Genomic DNA, 19,695 nt, shown 5'->3' on the forward strand with positions numbered 1-19,695 from the left:
CATCGAATTGCAATATGGCGAAGCCACTAAAAAAAAATACCACGCTGTCATTCGATCATTCGGGTTTCTGTGCGTTAGGTTTTTGTTGAGAAATTTATTACTTCAGGGAAATTTGTATTCATTTCCATTTTCAAATACTAAACTTATTAAACCTCAATAATGTCTCAACTGAAATCAAATAAGAAGTTCAAATGGGCAATGGACTACAACCAAAAGTGAGTATACTCATGTACGTTCTGTATGAATTCATTCGATTTACTATTTGTCATGGTTGATGTTGGGTTGTATTAAAATCTAATAATAGTAATAATAAACCTATATAATACGTAGGTTTATTGTATTATATGTTATTGTGTCGGTATCAATAATAAACTTTATGATGTTTTCTAGAAATCGCACGCAACCTATAGACTGCCCTTCTCCACCAGGCTACAGCCAGTCAACAGGAGCTAGCTACTCTGAATCTTCTAAAGACGCAGACTCAAACCTGCTTTTAATTAAGAAACTGTGGGATGTGGCACTTGGACCGCTAAAACAAGTACCAATGAACCTGTTCATAATGTACATGGCAGGCAACTCTATTTCCATATTTCCTATTATGATGGTTGGCATGTTGATTGTCAGGCCAGTGAAAGCCTTATTCGCCACCCAGAGCACATTCAAGATGGTGGAGGGAACACAAGCTGCTGGTCAAAAATTTGTTTATTTCATAGGAAATGTTGTCAATATATTGCTTGCACTGTATAAGTGTCAAAGTATGGGATTATTACCTACACATTCTAGTGATTGGCTTGCATTTGAAGAACCACAAACAAGGGTAGAGCACATTGGTGGCGGACTATCCTTAATATAAACTCAGTATATAATGTTCAGCTAGTTAATTTTATTTATCATTGTATAGAATTAATAAAAAATATGTACAGTAATAGAAATAGTTCCATTTTAATGTTCATTACTTCTTAACGTTTTTATTACATTGTATGTTCAGTTAGTCAGATTATAATTTATATCTATTTGCTACCATCTGTTTTAGATTTAATATATGCTTGTGCTTTTTCTAGGAGCGCCTTTGGGTCTTCCACTTTATCAATCTGCAAAAGAAAATAAACATTTTAAACAAAGCAAATCATTATTAGTTGCAAATACCATTTTTGCATTTTTATTATGGATAAATAGAGCTGGTTCATTTACTTAAAAATAAATAGTTAACTAACCAGCTCTTACTAGACCTCTGTCACAGTCTTGTACATTTTTCGGAACGATTGTGGCAATTGTATCCTGTATAAAAAATTTAGGTATATGAATTATAATAAAAAATAAATAAAAATGTGTAAGTTGAAAACCTACAGAATATAATATGCTCTTGAGAGATATTGAATTCTCTTTACATAAGTAGTTTGAATAATTTAAAAAATATTCAGATTAGAACATGCAGTGTATATTTGTTTGTTATAGCTCCCATATGAACATTAGGCCACAAACCATGAAATATTTGTATATAAATGCGATGGTAGATTGAGAGATAGCGACAAACACATACAAAGGAGACTGGCCACGGCCCAAACAAAATTTACCCTAGCCCAGCGCAAACGAAACATATCTCATATTTTAGTGTATAATTAGGTATATAACTTATTGATACTCAGCATTGTCAAATATTAATATTGCTATTTATATTTTTTATGCATTAAATTAAAAACATTGTTTATTTTACTTAAAAAGTATGTAGAATCATTGTAACTACTTATGTAGAAAGTAAACGAAGAACGGTATTCAACATTGAAGAGTTCGAGGGTAGAACAGTAATTAAAGAATATTATTGATTACATGGCAGAAGCAGTGTAGCTAGTACCTAGGTGGGGTTAGACACGAAGATGCAATTAACCCCTGTACAGAAGCTAGAACGTTGTTTCCCAAAGTGGTCCCTAACGCCCCTCAGGAGGCTGAAGAGTCCGTGGGCTGAAGATTTCTAACATGAACTATCTATAGATATAAACTACACTACAAATATCTAGTTTTTTCTCTGATTGGTGGAAAAAAAAATGGGCGGTGAGCCTACAATTTTGGGAACATATAGGCTAGAATATATTTTATTAGATATATACAAAATGTATAGCAACAATTATATTACATCTCGCACCTGATAACTAACATAATATTATCTCAAAAATTGCGTTATATTATGTTTTATCTCAAAATCGCGTTATATTAATAATTTATCTCCAAAATTTTGTTATATTGATGTGTCATTCATATACGATTTATTTTCAAAGTGACAGGACAACACTGCCGCTTTGAAACTAAATAGGTAATATTAATATAAAATAAAGCCATTTTGAGATAATACTGTTAGTTTTCGTGTGCGATCTGTTTTTTTTTTTACCTCTTAACTGATTTTAATATTAAATTAATAATAAAATATTTGTTTAATGTACCTATTAAAATATTTTTCTTGATTAGAAACATCAAAATGTAGACAGTTTAACCAATGTTCTGAAATATAAACTCACAGAACCTTTATTAAAGTAAAACTTGAATAAATTTAAATCTAAAACTGTTTCGCCTGAAAAAAAAAACGCACAGCAATTTTAACATGTTACCTACCGAGGATATTGAATAAAAAACTTTATACGATTTTTTAATTCGTTACAGTGAATAATTCGAGACAAATTTTAGTTGCGCCAGGAGCAGTAGTTTTTTGGGTCGGGTTTTTGGGTCACATTTGACCAGTCTCCATAGTGTTTCCTTATGTCCTAAATACATCTCTACTTAAGCAGAAATATTTGATTCCCTGGTAGTTAAGGCTCAGTGATGTGAATTCAAGATCAATGTGTAGGTATTACCATCTCTTGCCACGATCTAAGAGTTTAATGTGGTTAATGAAAGCCACCTAGAGCAGGAACACTAGCGATCAGCAAGAGGTCTATATATATATATACAGCAATGGGCGGTAGCCTATGTATATAGACCTCTTGTTTTGCACGCTATTATAATTTCGGTCGCTTGCCACGTTGGTAAGTGTTAACCTGCCTACTGAATTTCGCTATTCTCAGACGCCACTTTATGGTAGCTCTTTCCATGGTCCGTTTTCCGATTTTACCAGGTGACCTACCTATAAGTCCAGTCTAGCTTGATAATAGCTAGGCGCGTCACCAGCAAGCGCTCGATTCGGCGCTTACGTTACTATAGACGCATTGAAATTCCTACTTCTACAAACATTTAATTTTACACTTGCATGCACTTTTCAATGGTAAATTAAAAGAAAGTAAAATTCTGATTGAAATAGTGATTGAAGTTATCACAAGTACTTCAATGTAGATCTGGGTGTATTATAGTGTCAATGTTCGAAATATTATTATGTTCAATATTTTGACCGAAGGTCTCAGTCGGTTAAAGAGCCCAGCCAAAACTTTAAGTTTGTTTGAAAAAAAAAAAACCAAATTCGCGGTTTTAGATAAGAAAAAATAGTTTCCAATTAAAAGTAGTTTCAAGTAAGGTAGATATAAAAAGTTGCCACTTGATCTGAGGAATCGATTTTTTTAACTTGCTTCGACAATCATGTTAATAAACGTACAATACAGCAGATTAGCAGGGCCCTCCGCGAGGTCAACTTACTCGTAGTAGAGGTATATTTTTTAGATACCTACGAACTACTCACTAAATGCACTTTCGTTGCTCCTCAATGCCCTCCCCACTAGAGGGGCCTACTTACTGTAATAAACAAAAGAGGGCACACATAGTATTATTTTTAGAACCAGGAGCTGTATTTTAGTAAGTCACCACCAGGATCATGGCCTCCTGTGTAGCATATTATAGAGGTCTGGACTGGATACGTACTAACTAGATTATTTTCTTATGCAAAAAATTAATGCATATTGCTTTGATAATCAAAAGAAATAAGTATGATAATCCGAAGACTGATTTAACCATCTGATTTTAATCTAAAATTTATTTACTTTTATCTAATTCTGCATTGTTTTATATTGACCTACCAACAAATGGACGTCGGGTCTAATACAAAAACCACGAAAAAAATGTCCGAAGTTAATCTATACAAACGTAGTGACATGTTACGAAATATAAAAACTAAAACATATAATTTAAATTGTAATGCCATTGCAGTACTGCCTAATTTTGCTTGCAACAATGTAAGGACCCAAAAACACCATATCCAGCTTCTACTGGAAACTTAACAAAATGCACCATATTTGGGTGAATTTCACTTACCAAATTTCAATGACACTTTTTGAGTGATTTTTGTAAAACCCTTTTTTCTTTTGGTTTTAAGGTCTTACTTACTTAGGAACAGATAAGTTCAAACAATGTCAATAATTATTAAATATATATAATATAGATATATTTAAGCGAAATACAACAAAAAACGATATTTTAGGTCACACGAATGAGATTGCGGTAACACGAATGATTTTCTCATAAACATAAATGAGAAAGACGACACAGTAATGAGAAATTAGTGTTACAACACACATTTTATCGTTCACAATAGAACATTTAACACGTATCAAATATTTTAATATCACTTCTTGTATCAAAATCCTTCTCAATTTCCACGAGTGTTTAATTTTTTTCTTCATTTCTTAAAATTAGGGTGACGTGGAATCGGCTCCCATGAATGAGAAATAAAACAAAAGGAGGAGATTTTCAATTCGTCGGTTGTTTTTTTTGTATGATGTTACGCGATAACTCCGCCATTTATGAACCGATATTGATAATACTTTTTTTTTGTTGGAAAGAGGGTACCTCAAAAGTGGTCCCAAATAAATTTGAAGAAAATATTCCACCTCTAAGGGTGGTAAACTAGGGGATGAAATACTTTTGAGGTCGGTTTTTGAATCGGAGGTTAGGTTATCATTTATTACTATGGCGTACTAAAGTAGTATTTTTTTGTGTAACACTGACTAAGTAAACAAGCAATCTTAATAAATAAATAATGCTTAGCATTCATGTAATAATATAAAAGTTATTGAAAGGGACACATTTTTTGAGGTTATCTGAAAACGACCCATTTAGCTTCGACTTAACACAAGAGTAATGGAGTAGCCTTGATCGTAAATATTAATTAATTTTTATATATATTATTGTCGAATTTTGTATAAATTCACTTAAAGAAATAATAAAAAGTTGGGCAGATAAATACATACAAATATTACTACAAATGTGTGAAAATAAGCGTGTACACAATAAATGTACCGATATTCCAACTAAACGTTAACTCAAATATCCGTAATTCCGAAAACCAATTTATAATAAAACCGTTACGCTTTCGAGTACTTTTGATGCTTTTCACAAAGACAAAATTAGCTTTAGTTTTGTAATCTTTTAAAAAAATACATTTGACATTATGAAAATTCGAGCTAACGTTATTTTGGGCAAATGTATTTTCTGACTTCTGACAAGTAATCCCTAGGCGTAAAACGAGTATAACGAAATTTTGTTACTTATTGCTAACATTTAATAAAAAAATAATTAAAAAAATAAGATTAAAATCAAAGCGACTCTATAGTTTCTTTGTTCTAAATATTTGAATCGCTTGTGGTTCAAACAATTGAAGACCAAGAAGTTTATATAACCTTCTAAAATTGACGCAGTGGGTCTCTTTCCATCTTATGCGCATGCAATGTGTAGAAAAAGGACAGTTAGTTAGCTATTTGATTATTTTGTGTGCTTATGTAATTTATATTTACGATTCATTTATATATAAATTAAATACTATAAAACTGCATAAAATAACACTTTTAAATAAGAACTATGATAACACAATACATTTGTTTAGTGAAAACATGATACAAAATCCTGTATTTACACTTTACTGCAGTAATTTTTACAAGTCATTATTAAATGGTATTGCATGATTGACAACCGCGCTGTCAGTCGAACAAACGAAGACTGTTGTGCGATTGACGCTCTGGGTGCGATTTTAACGTCCTATAGGTGCGGACTCTTTTTAGCGCGATTACGACGTCCATTTATTGGTAGGTGTTGTTTAATGTTGTATTACATCGGACTTCAGATATTTAAGGGTCGTATTCCAGAACTCTACTTAATGCTCAAGTCAGGATTTGAGCAGACTTGAGTATGTTTTGAAGCACTGGAAATACGACCCTAATGGCAAGGACTTGAGTATGATTTTTAGTGCTTTAGCAGCGATGTAAACGCGCGTTCGTGAAACGCGCGATTGCATGACTACACTTGCGATGTATAGGCGGTTGCATTGATACAAATGCGCGACTGCATCGATGTAAACGCGCGTCTGCATAGATGCAAAGGCGCGACTGCATCTGCAGTTACAAACGCGCGATTGCATCGATACAAACGCGAGACTGCATCGATGCAATTTCCTCGTCAATTGCAAGTCGTCGTGTGTAAGAGCTCTAAGACGTTATGAGAGAACTATAGGGAAAAATGTTTTAGTGTTGTCAGTATTACGTAAAGCGACTTAGTTTGATGTACATAATTTAAGTTCTAAATCTATGACAATTTAGGTACATAAGTTCATAAATATCACTTAGGCAATAATAAAATTTTAATTTTTTATGAGATTTTATTTCAATGTAACTATTTAGAATTTATAATCGAATCATTTCGCGATAGATTAATAAAGTGGCTTAAATGTTACGATGAATTTCGCTAAACGAACTATTGTTTAGATCAGGTACTTGGTTTTTTTTTCAGGGCACCCTGTAAGGAGTTTTTATGCTTTAGTGATTAATTCATCTGCATGGTCCATTAGCTTTTTCTACAAAAAGGCACAAAACGTAAATGCAAGTAAAAAGTGTGAGTGTCCACGTGCCTGATTTACGATGTACCTAGTAAATTGCTAAGCTGATTTACTTTTAATTTTCCTTTAATGTAACCAGCCGGTTACACCTATCTCATGATCGGGTAAACCGTCGGGTTAAATGTCGAAATGTATTTCCTGAAATTATTTGTAGATAAACATAACCAGGAAATAATATCATTCAATAATGACTTTTATTACCCATAATATATCACCGTTTGTTCGCGCTCTGCACTGTCTTAATACTCTTCTTGTATCTGCACCAGACAGATGTTTTTGAAAGTGGATGGGTGGTTGAGTGTGATGAATGTTTGAGATTTTGTGAGAGGATGGATGAACTTCTGTCTTCTGTGAATTATTAATACAAATTGTCTATTTATAAATTTCACAGTGCCTTGGTATTTTGCTGTAATGCTGTGTAATTTTATGCATAAATAATAATTATAACAAAGCGTGATTGGAACGATGGCATCCACATCGTGTGGTGAACCACATCGTGTGGTAGTAGTCTCGAAAGTCGTGGATATAATTTAGGAAGATTATACTTGGGAAGTCAATACCAGACTGTCATTGTCTTTTCAATCTATCATAGTCTTGGACAATAGTAATTCGAATCATTTAAAGGTATTTTCAATCCCCTATGGCTCAAAATCTATTTATGATTTTATTTATCCCTTTGTATTTTGTTTGTCTAATGAGACACTTCATTATACAAAATTTTATGTTTTTTTTTATTTGTAAAGTATCTTACTAGCTCTATATCAGCCGTCAAACAAACATTTAAAGTTGACGAAAATGTGAAATATTCAATATTTTAAGGGACAGGGGTCTGCTATGTGGTTCACCAGACAAAAAAGATTGGGAATTTCTGCTCTAGACGTAGTAAAAATGTTGGCACGGAGTTTTAAGTCATTGGGCATAAATAAATTAAAGTAACAAACATCGAAAATGGTGGAAATGGAAATGTAACAATTATAATAGAATATTTAGTTCTTCATCGTTCTCTTTCCAATAAAAAAAGAATAATCAAAATCAGTTCACAAATGATCGTGTAACATACAAAAAAACCATGAATTGAGAACCTCCTACTTTTTTGTGAAGTCGGTTAAAAAGCAATGACGGTCCCGGGCACTAGTTACTAGTTTATAATACAAGACATCTATATCTAAGAGCACATCAAGGTTGGACAGTATAAATGTTATCTTCTACTTATCTTCTAAGTTGAATCTTATGTATCAAGTACACCTACCTGTACCTATTAACTTAGTGTCATGATAAAATGTATAGTAGCATTGTCACGTAAAAATGAATTAACTTTGTTAATTTTGTTGTAGTAAGCAAGCAACAAATTCCTGTTAATATTTGGAAACAATTTAAATATATTTGATTTAAAACGGATTGTGAACCTGTTACAAATCATATACCAATAAATTGAAATGATACTACAGTTTTACATGTTGTCACTATTCTCATATTCCCATAGAAAACTTTCAAGCAACTTTAATTTAAATTGGCACCTACTTAAGATTCCTTGCAAGTGTTCCATGTTCTGAATGTGGTTTCGTTTTCAGAGCATGTTTCTGACAGAAAATCATTATTTTATTTAAGGATAAAACTTTGTGTTTTTTTTGTTCAAGATGTAGACATTACAGTGGGTGCTGAATGCACCAAAATCTGCATTATGGTGGATCCACAAAACGACTTGGCTTATTTTCAGATCCGAAACTTTGTAGAGAAATATTAGTTATAACTGAGAACTTTTAATACAGTCACATTGTAATTTATAAAAAAACAAAAAGCCAGAAATAGTTAAATGATAGGTAGCAACTATACATCCATTTTTCTGTAGTTTATAAAATGTTAATGACTGATTAAACAACACTGAATGCTTATTTCGTTAATGTATCTTTTATTACATAATCAGTTATTTGTTATTGCTGAAATATTTACTAGTCCGTGGTAACTTCAAAAAAAAAAGAGAAAATAAATGTCAGGATTAAAATACAAAATGCGAATATGACATTGGTTTAACTAATGTTCAATTAAAATCAAAATTAAGTTATTGACCTGATCTGTCATATAATCCAAGTGGTTTAAAAAGGTCTTTATCGGCTCAAATGATAGCTATCCATTCTTCTTGCATGTACAATGTGCCTGTAGGAAAGATTACGATATTATCTTTTTGAAAAAAAAAAATCATGAGTACAACTCCGAAATATGTGTAATCATGTCAATAAATAAGTCTCAATTGAAAAAAAAAAACTATAATTACATGTATTAATTATTAATGACATTTAAAGAATCGCCCATTTAGTGATAAGAGATAAATCAGTCACCAGATTTTATTTTAAATGTTTGGTCTGTATCGTAATAGTTTATACTTTTTAAGTTGCGTAAATCATATGAATATCAAGTATTTTTTATGAACACAATCAAGTAATCACCTTACAGAAGACAGTAGAGATATACTTAAAAGATTACCATCTAGACCTCTATTACAAAAGAAACTAACAACATACAGCCCACAATTCACTCGATGACGTCTCGAACAAGTTTACTGGTATATTTTGTGCTATGTAATTAAAGACCCTACCTGATAGTTTTGTGCTATATACACTCCTGTATACAATCCAGCGCCAAATATCATCTGGAATAATATAAATGTAATAACAAGAGAAATCATCATAAACAAATCAACTATAACAATATCACCTATCATATGTGCAGGAACACACTCACACTAAATTTCAACATTGAGATTAAACAACCCATGTTTGTGTTCTTGTCTTAGAAACCTCCAGTTTCATTGTTTTCTAATATATTCATTCTGTAAATTTAGTATTCCCCTCATTTTTCCATTTTTTTTACAAATTTACGTATATTGTGAAATTTATCCACAAATCCCTCTTTTATGACTGTATATTGACAGATGGCAGATAGATTCTAAATTTGAAATATTTTCAATTATCAAGGGTTGGTTTCTAAAGTTGATAGGATATTCCAAAATACTATTGATACTCTTTTAAAAGACATTACGAACCATACTCTTTTAACGTATCAAAGAGGTTTAAGTGAAGACTTATTTGTTATAATTACTATCACAATGTCATGGCCCCATAACAGTAGATATTCATGTTTTTATGTGGATCGACGTTATTTTTAATTATATGTTTATGTTCTGCATATCATTCTTCTCAGAATGTCAGTGTCTATTTTTATCGAGAAAGAGCTTAACATTGCGTAAATAAACGAATTGAAACAAAGAAAGCTACGGCAACTTCTGCACTGATTTTCTTACTTACCACATTTTTTATCATTTTGGAAATAATTCTGGATGATTTGCGTGTATCGGTAGTCTGAAAACACTATTCACTTATTGAGTTATTTTTTAGTCTAATCGGCAATAATGCAATAAACAGATGAGCAGTACAAACAGATGAGATGATTGACAATGGTCAGTGACAGACATTGACAACAGTATGACATTTTGTTCAAAATGATTTAAAAAAATTGTGTTTTGTGGCTTTGGATTCAAATATTGTAATATGACATGTCACATAAAATGTGATCATTGTTTATTAGATTGTTTGAAAAGTAACTCACATTGGCAACGATCGCCATAATTTTTATATTATTTTTACAAAAGTGACACTGTCACCGCCATTAAGGAAAGATATTAGTAAATTGTTTAATTTGTTGCTTATAATTGTCATCATCATCAACCCAAATAAATGTCCTACAACTGGGGAAGGGTCTCCTCTAAGGTGAGGGTCCAGGCCATTGTCACGTCCGACACGCCGTTGGCCCAATGCACTTTCGGAAATAAAATTCAATTTCATTAAAAAAAAATTTGAAACTTTAAAAAATATTTGTGTGACATTAACTTATCCTATACGTACTAAAATATCATTGGAACATAAAACATAATAATGTCATGCATGGAGGCATGCATGACATTATTATGTAATTAACTATGCAAGAACAGGTGTTTGTTGCCATTACCATCAAAACAAGGAAATAAATACTAATTATGAGACTGTAAGGAGACTTCTCAAGTAAATGGGTGAAAATTTAGCAAAAAAATAATCTTGAATATTTTAAAACAGTGGTCATAAATCGTTCAAATTACCTACACTAATTATTTATAAAAAATTATATTCTCGTAATAAGTACCTACCTTCGACATATTTGAAGTTATAAGGAAATAAGCAATCTAATATTTTCTCTTCTTATGATTATTCGTCATAGATTCGCAAATTTTAATATATGCGTACTTAATAAACTGTTCACACAAATTGATATAATATATTGACCCAATGTTTAAAATTAACCTTTAGCAATTCAAATCGACACCTACTAGATTTAGTCACAAAATTACGTACATAAACATTTTGTTGCCATAAAATAATAAAAGTAGAAGGGGTAGAGGTCAATATATCTCAGAGTGGTTTGATATAAAAAATAGGATTTAAAAAATGTCAAAAATACAAAGACCATTCATTCTTCAGTATAACGAGAATTAGGGCGCATTTACACTAAGTCGTCAGGCAGAGGTCGCCTGACGACTGCTGGCAAAAAAACCGGTGTAAATAGTAGTTAGTCTGTTGACTGAAACGACTGGGTGCATCACCTTCGGCAAGGCGAAGTAGTCTGCCGAAAGTGGCAGACGAGTCGATGTAAATGGCGAGTCGACTGCATCGCCTTCGGAAGGTGAAATAGTCTGCCGACGACGACCCGGTGTAAATGCGCCTTTACGAATGAGCGAAAATCAGTCAGTCAGGTATAGTAGCTAGGGCTGACTTCATTTAAGCAATAACAGTCGAATACTTTTTACGAAAGTGGGTTAGAGTTAAACAGTGTCAAAACATAGTGCTTAAATTCTCTTTGTGTCAAAATTCCTTACGCCACATCTTACACATTTAAACCGGTTTACAAAGTGATTATTTAGGTATATAGATATGTGGCAAAGTAAAGTGGTTTTATTATTACGAAATGGTGAAAATAATAGTTCCCTTGATTTTTTCAAAACACTTTATGAGTAATAATTTCCAGTCTAGGGGTCGTATTCTAGAACTCTACTCAATGCTCAAGTCAGGATTTGAGTATGATTTAAAGCACTCGAAATCATACTCAAGTCCCTGCCTCCCATTAAAATCATACTCAGATCCGAAAGTTCTGGAATACAACCCTAAGTCTAAGGGTCGTATTCCAGAACTCTACTCAATACTCAAGTCAGGATTTGAGCAGACTTGAGTATCATTTCAAGCACTGGAAATACGACCCCAATGGCAAGGACTTGAGTATGATTTCTAGTGCTTTAAATCATACTCAAGTCAGGATTTGAGCAGACTTGAGTATGATTTCAAGCACTGGAAATACGACCCTAACGGCAAGGACTTGAGTATGATTTTCAGTGCTCACTGCAATACTCAAGTCCTGACTTGAGCGTTGAGTACAGTTCTAGAATACGACCCTGTCTCTATCAATCAGAATGTGCAACCAAAATCAAATTATTTAAATTATTATCGTCAAATTGGATATCTATTCAGAGAAAAATAACCCCAAAATCTGTAATAGGGAAACGGTTAGGTAGCACTTTCACTAAAAAAAAATCGAGTCGAATGTACATTTTAAATATTTTGGAACTTCCCGCTTAACTAATAACAAATGATATTTAAAGAATGCCTTTTATAATTATAGCTTAACAGGACTTACTTTCATTATTTTGCATACATTACTATATTCTACATTTCATACATATTCATACATTTTTTTCTACGGTTACCTGGAAGAAATCTTTACACACGAATAAGAATAATTGTTGCACATTGACTTACTATTTTTTTAAGACACTGAGTGACGGGGCGAAGAAGTCTTTTGCCTGGGTTAAGTGACACGCCTGTCCATAGCAGTTACAGTGCCACTCAGAGCTTTAAATTGCCAAGATGTGAGGGATACTGCCACTACGTCAGTCATCCTGAAACACAACTTGACAGGACCCACGTGCCTGTGATTTCACCAGCACCCTTACCCTTCAAAACCGAAACGCAATAGTGGCAGAACTTCCCTGGACGAACTCTCTCACAAGGAGCACTTCAGCTATTTTTATACTTAATTTATTGTTGCGTTGACACTGTAATGGGAAAGAATTTTCATTAGTTACCAGCTATGCGACCTACATTGGATTAGATATTTGGGTAGAAAGATCAAACAATAAGTCATTTTTTTTAGAAAACTTTATTATTTTTATCACAATAATTTAATTATGCATAATGCAATGGATGGATAATACTTAACTTAATAAAATTCACTCATGCATGATAATTTTATAGAATACTTTAAAAAAAAAGAATAAAAAAGCTATAACTTTGTAGCGGTACCTACTTCAAGCAGTGTTTTTGTTTAATCTATCACATAGTAATCAACAGGTTGATTTATTATGCTAATGTCTTATTTCTTCAAATATAAATAGATAGTTTAAAGGCAGAAAGAACTAAGTGACTCTTAGGTTAAAAATTATACATCTACATAGTAAAATTTATGGATAATATTAGAAGGCCTATGACTTTTATTAGGCCTTCTAATTATCCTGGAATTTTACTACCTAGGCATAGCAAAGCAACCTCAATGTCGCATAATACCTTTCATACTGCCCATTGCCGAAATTTTTAAGAAGTGGCATTTATAATGCTTCATTTTTCAATTGATATTTACGTGTTTTATTGGCAGGTTTTTTTTATATTCAACAAATATTATATTATGTATAATTTTGAAAAGTTAAAAATTATTTTGTTAAATAATTTCGTAGGCAGGTGACTACAAAGTTACGGATAAATTTTAGAAGTGACTTGTTGATACTTATAAACAATATTTACAGGTGTTATTATGAGATAAATTGCTTATTGATATGTTTACTCGATTGTCTTTAGAACATTCCGTTAATATTACTCTATCTATATTTACAATAATTTCATGAGTCGTAAACCCATAAGCTTCGTTGGCTTTTTTGACCTATTTTATATTGGTCGTCTAGAAATGAGCTATTGTTGTTCTCGACAGTAAGGAGCCGCCAAACTAAGGAATTGTTTATTATTGGCCACCTTCATATACAAAGTAGCTGGTATGCTACTCTACCTGACTTGCGCGAGATATATTTGAAGAGCACAATTTATTTAACTTATTTTAAAAACATTGAAGACTCATGCGACGATTAAAACTTAAGTAAAAATAATTACAAATTACTTTGTACAAAACTACTTCTATAGTACCTAATATAATAAATCTTTTTAGAAAACTTAAACATTAATAGTAAGTGCCTATTTGATTGCAATTTGAAGTTCTTTACCGTTTAACGGGGCAGGTAGTTAGGTCCGATTAGGTACGAACTACATAACAACGTTAACACGAACTTTTATTAGTTATCTAGTAATATTAGGTAATCAATTATAATAAAGTATTTGAACAACCATGAGTACATTTATCACATTACACATGTACCATAACTTAATACATAGTACCTACTTATTCAACTAACTTTTTTATTGTTCTGCATTTCTAAACAGGTATTGTATGGAGTCTTCGTGAAGTGCTATGAGCAGCATGATCACACCGCCTGTGAGTATGCCTAACACCGCTAGAAACAAGTTGATACTCTTCCCGTGATTGTTTTCATTTATCTCTGGCACTAAGTCTGCAAGCGCTATGTAGAAGAATGTACCGGCAGTTGCAGCGTAAATCCACTGGGAAGTGGATTCATGGTCCTCGGCAAGCCATATTCCACCCGCCATGCCCATGAAGCTTAAGATAGATGACAGCAAGTTGTAATACAAAGCGCGTTTGATGCTCATACCAGACCGTAGCAGTACAGCGAAATCACCCAGCTCATGAGGCAGTTCGTGGCAGAACACTGCCAATGCTGTTGCAAAGCCGGTTACTGGGTCACCGCTAAATGCAGCTCCTATAGCTAAACCATCGGTTAAATTGTGCAAAGCGTCACCAACTATCACCATGAGGGCGGTAGATGTCATAGGGCGGTCAACTGGTGGCGGTGGTGATCCTGGCATCATCGCACCTAGCTCTATGGATTCTATTTGCTTCGTATCAGATTTGATCCCCTCAATAGGTTTCCCTTGATCATGAGAATGGGCGTGTCCACCATGTATTGTTTGCATTACAGCCTCGACGGTGTAGAACAATAGAATAGTAAGGAAAGTGACGCTGCATTTGAGTATAACTTCTGTTTCTTCTTGTGGTGCAGACGGTGGACCGTGAGACTTCAGTGCATGGGGCAACAGGTGCAGCAGTGCATCACCGCATAGTGTACCCACGGCTACGGCCACGAGGAAATGTAGTACGTGGCTGAAGATAACAGACTTCAGTAATGGTACAATTGCTACACCCAGCAGACCGGTTGCGCTGATTACTAAAATGCTCAAACTAGCGTAAATCCAAGCTGTAACAATATATGTGATGTTATTTACGTTCCTGTCTTTCAATTGCTATTATCTAATAAATAAATTGAAAAGGTTTACACTTACTCCAATGTCTTTCAAGTTTTGGCACGGGCATTTCTGTTTTGTAGCAGGAGCGTTGGTCCAGCTGGTAGACGAGGGCGGGGCATATTTCCAAGAGTTTTTTTGGTCCAATACTGATCACGCCAGGCTCGTTCTCCACGCCGTAAACTTTCAGTATTTCCCTTGGAGACAGGCATGATTCCTTTTTCAATACGGGTACAGCTGTAGAACAAAGGAAAATATTGTGTTAAATATCAGATTATTTAAAACCGTGATAGCCTGATGGTTTTACCGCCTCTCAAGCAGAGGTCGTGGGTTCAAATCCGTATTCGAATATATGAGAAATTTAATTTGAAATATACCATGAGTTTTTCGGTCACGGAAAACATCGTGATGAAACCGGCACTTCGACGATGGTTCACAGTCCAAGAAGGTTCAGAAAACGTGTGAAGTCTCCAACCCGCATTGGCCCAGGGGGGGGACTATGACCTCAACCCTCGCCTGAGAGGACACCCGTACCCAGCACCGGGACAAATAAATAGGTTGATGTTGATTGTTGTTTTTTTTATCCGATTATTGTTAAGGACGTAAGCAAGAATCAACAAGAGTTAATATACGAGTTTGTATACATAAACTCATAAGTACTTAACTTGTGTATGATGATAGTAAATAGTCTTTGTATGTAAGACAAGCTATACCCTATTTTACGTTAAAGGACCGATAAGGTACCTAAGTACATAGGATACTCAAGACAGGTGTATAAATTCAGAAAATAATTAAACACTTGAACGTAAATATAATCGATAATGTAAATAATTATCATTTTATTATTGAAGGTACTTGTGCTATAATCTCTGCATTAAATAGAAATAGTCTTGAAATCGTCATGGTCACCAGAGTTTCCATTTTATTTAATAAATAATCAATATTTTTTTATATATTCTCCTCACAAACTCATAATAAAATTGCATTGGAATATGTTTATATGTTTTGCGTATGTGTTGTTTCTTCTGTTGAATCTTGAGAATGTATTGTTTTGCTAATATGATATTCAGCTACAGACGTAAATTGGCACATAAAATCAAGTCTGTAAATATAGTACATATTCAAATAATACACATTGTAGTCTTTTAAAACGATTTTATTTTTAAATGTGGATTCGTTGATGTCTTTCGTTCTGTAAATATAATTGGTCTATTGCGCTTTTATTCTAAAAATACCAAAAACATTGACTTAAAGAAATGTAAGCTCCCAAATTAATTTTCGTCATATTCTACAGTATATATGTACAGTAAGTACCAACGTTCAAATGAAAATGTTGTCTGTGGTTGTTTGTATTTTACAATGTATTTTGCATGTCAAATAAAGATTCCGCCTTCCCCTTCCCATCATCGGGGGACTAGACGTAGGCTGGGGTTCCACTGTTGGAAAGATTCGTACGTCGACTTCATCATTACTTTTCATCAGGCGAAATTGAGGACAATGGCGCACTTTTTTTATAAACAAAAATATGACTGTGATCGATCCTTATGATACTCGGGATAAATGCAGAAAAAACATAAAATGAAACGTAAAAAGAATAAAAGTTGTTTGAAAACGACACAGGCAATAAATACAAAAATACGATTCGACGAAAGTTCGTATATATAACTTGATTCCGTTGGTTTTTAAGGATCCTTTTTAATTCCTCATAAAAATTAGAAATCCAAATCGGTCTAGACCTAAGCTTGATTTCATTAACTATAGATTAATTACCGCATTACGAGCACAATTGTAATTCATAGTTTGTTTACAAAATCTTCTTTATATTACACTTTCTTCAATTCAAGGCCCTAAATTATTTTCTCTTTTAGTGGAGTAAATAGTATGGGATCTTGTGTGGCAAGGACCCGCTAAAAGACTGTGACGGCGTTCCCCTGGTTCTCTTAATAGGATAATCGCATTCAAATGACAATATTATTACGCATATCCTGTCTTGTTGTAGAGTACGTATGGCCAAACTGTAAACACAAGTGGGAAGCTTTACACACTGTTACTTTTTAATATTGAAAATTCGAACTCCATACCTTTAATTTTAAATAAGAAATTTTATTTAAATGAAAATCGAAAGGAGAATTGAGAAACTGCAGTTAGGTGAATAGATTTCTCGTGTATACATGTCGATATATTTTTTTTACAACAACACCAATTGCCTGACCTCTTACTAGAGAATACTCTAAACGAAACGAGTTCCAGAGCATCGGAATTCTGACCAAAATCAATTTAGGTATATCATTTCTTAAATTGGTCCTACCAGGAATCGAATCCAGTTCTCTGCATCTAGCGTCCACATTGTAAATTCTTATGCCATCGAGGTCGTAAATTTTTTTCAAAATTCGTAGAAGAAAGTATATAAAAGTTATGTAAAATTTTCAAGCTCTTATACGTTTATCCGTCTAAATTTGGTTATTTTACGTAATTATTGTATAAATACGAATATAAAAAAAAACAATTGTACCAAAAGATTTATATAGATTTTTATTTTGCAATTTTGAAGTCTTCTCATCCATGAAATATCGATACGACTCTGTGTTTGTCATATGTTTTTAAGTCAATAATATTGTAATGATCCTTGGGAGTTTATACGTAACCGCTGCCAAGAGTCTTATATCCGTGTTCATTGTGTTTTCTTTATTTTAATTCTATGAATTGATATTATATACTATACATGTGACTTAACAATTAAATGATAGGAGTTTTGTTATAGTTTCGTTAAGCGGAAGTTTGAAAGTCACATTCATTCTATTATTATGGAACTATAGTGAATTATTTGTATAGGCAAAATTAGTTACGATTATAAATCGTCTATAGATACGTATAGGTATATAATATTTTCTTCAGTGAGTAAAAGAAAAGACGGAAGTCGTGCTTTAAAGAAAGTTGAGAAGGGAACGCATCGAGAACAAGTTTTATTTGATAACTAGGTAGACATGTTATCCGTAAACATATAGTTTACTTCTAATGTAGGTACTACTTAGATGCTTGAGACGCGGATATTTTAATCGTAGATATGGGCATCTTGTATGTATTATTAGTTGTATGTAGTTTCTGTCAATAAACAACATTAATATTTTTATTTTTTATTTTTTAGCATAAACAAAGGGAACGCTAGCGTACCTACGTTGTTTCTTGTTATTCTCTGCATTTACTAGAAATTATAAATAAAATAGACCCAAAACATAAGGTTAGTGTTCACAAAAAGACCAAGCCAAAGTAAGAGCATCGACCGCGAACGAGGACAAATGGCAATCTACCCAGATTGGTCACACCTTTGAAAATGTAACATAATCAAACAAAAAATTTACTTGTCCGGTAAATGACTTTTCAAGTTCGATTCCACATTTAGTAAAAAATACTAATTAATACTTAATTCGCACAGTTTCTCTTTCAACTTTAAAATTGTCAACCTACTCAATCAGAAACTTCACTTAAATTTTCCAATCAGAATCAAGATAGGTACCAAATTTTTGCAACAACAGCAACTTAAATAATAGGGGTTAAAGTATGAAATTGCCGATTTGTACTGAAAATCTAAATTGTTTATTTTTTAAATTTTTAACAAATTTATTTAATCAAAATAGTTGCCATTATTATCTATACATTGCTGCCATCTAATGGGAAGGTTATTAATGCCTTTGCGATAGAACTCCGACGATCTAGACTGCACAAACTGTGTGAAAGAATTTTGTACTGCCTCCTGGGCAGAAAACTTCTTGTCACGTAGATAATTGTCCAAATCACGAAAAAAATGGTAGTCCGTTGGAGCAAGGTCTGGTGAATACGGAGGATGACGAATGGTTTCTAACTGCAGTTCCTGAAGGGTCAAAATGGTTTCTCGTGCTGTGTGAGGTCTCGCGTTGTCGTGGAGCAATAATGGTGAAGATCGATTCATGAGTCGGGGCTGTTTTACTGCTAGTTTTGTCAACATGGTTCGGAGTTCGGCACAATAGACATCTGCCGTTATTGCTTGACCAGATCGGAGAAAACTATAGTGAATAACACCATGCTGAGACCACCAAACAGTTACCATTACCTTTTTATTGGTAAGTTTTGCTTTAGGACACTGTTGTGGCATTTGACCTGGGGTCAGCCATTGCATTTTTCTTTTCCGGTTATCATAAAGAATCCACTTTTCATCACATGTTACAATTCGATCCAATATTCCTTCATTTCTGTACCGGTTCAACAAGGCAACACAAGTTTCAACACGCGTTTCTTTCTGCAGATCAGTCAAATCATGAGGCACCCATTTTTCGTATTTTTTTATTTTATTGATTTGACGCAAGTGAGTCAATATTGTGGGTAAGGTAACGTTAAACCATGCCGCTAATTCCTGGGTAGTTT

General features: G+C 33.3%; 2 protein-coding genes and 1 long non-coding RNA gene across 5 annotated transcripts in view; 1 reads left to right on the forward strand and 2 right to left on the reverse strand.

Annotated features, from left to right (window-relative positions):
* The first annotated feature begins 66 nt into the window (after positions 1-66).
* Positions 67-937, forward strand: LOC113233828 (ER membrane protein complex subunit 4). The gene is made up of 2 exons (XM_026469049.1): positions 67-215; positions 391-937. Exons 1-2 carry the CDS (start codon positions 160-162, stop codon positions 851-853), a joined length of 519 nt encoding a protein of 172 aa, XP_026324834.1. The 5' UTR covers positions 67-159; the 3' UTR covers positions 854-937.
* Positions 938-944: 7 nt separating this feature from the next.
* On the reverse strand, positions 945-10,541 carry LOC113233839. 3 transcript variants are annotated; one of them, XR_003310751.1, is made up of 6 exons: positions 10,403-10,541; positions 10,102-10,164; positions 9,393-9,446; positions 8,867-8,953; positions 1,215-1,278; positions 945-1,091 (listed from the first exon to the last, which is right to left on the reverse strand). It is a non-coding gene; the product is annotated as an uncharacterized LOC113233839 (long non-coding RNA). The 3 variants fall into 3 exon arrangements; XR_003310750.1 differs by lacking the exons at positions 10,102-10,164; positions 10,403-10,541 and adding an exon at positions 9,539-9,597 and having other exon boundaries at positions 946-1,091; XR_003310749.1 differs by lacking the exon at positions 8,867-8,953 and having other exon boundaries at positions 947-1,091.
* A 2,965-nt stretch (positions 10,542-13,506) lies between these two features.
* The window catches only part of LOC113236248 (zinc transporter ZIP10), a 30,598-nt gene continuing 24,409 nt past the window's right edge, over positions 13,507-19,695 (reverse strand). The window contains exons 3-4 of the mRNA XM_026472256.1: positions 15,337-15,534; positions 13,507-15,251 (exon numbers count right to left, since the gene is read on the reverse strand). Coding sequence (XP_026328041.1) covers positions 14,338-15,251; positions 15,337-15,534 — 1,112 coding nt within the window. The 3' untranslated portion in view covers positions 13,507-14,337. The remainder of the gene's footprint in view (positions 15,252-15,336; positions 15,535-19,695) is intronic.

Source organism: Hyposmocoma kahamanoa, unplaced genomic scaffold (genome assembly GCF_003589595.1).
Source record: "Hyposmocoma kahamanoa isolate Upper Pololo Valley unplaced genomic scaffold, ASM358959v1 102, whole genome shotgun sequence".
NCBI classification, from domain to species: Eukaryota; Metazoa; Arthropoda; class Insecta; order Lepidoptera; family Cosmopterigidae; genus Hyposmocoma; species Hyposmocoma kahamanoa.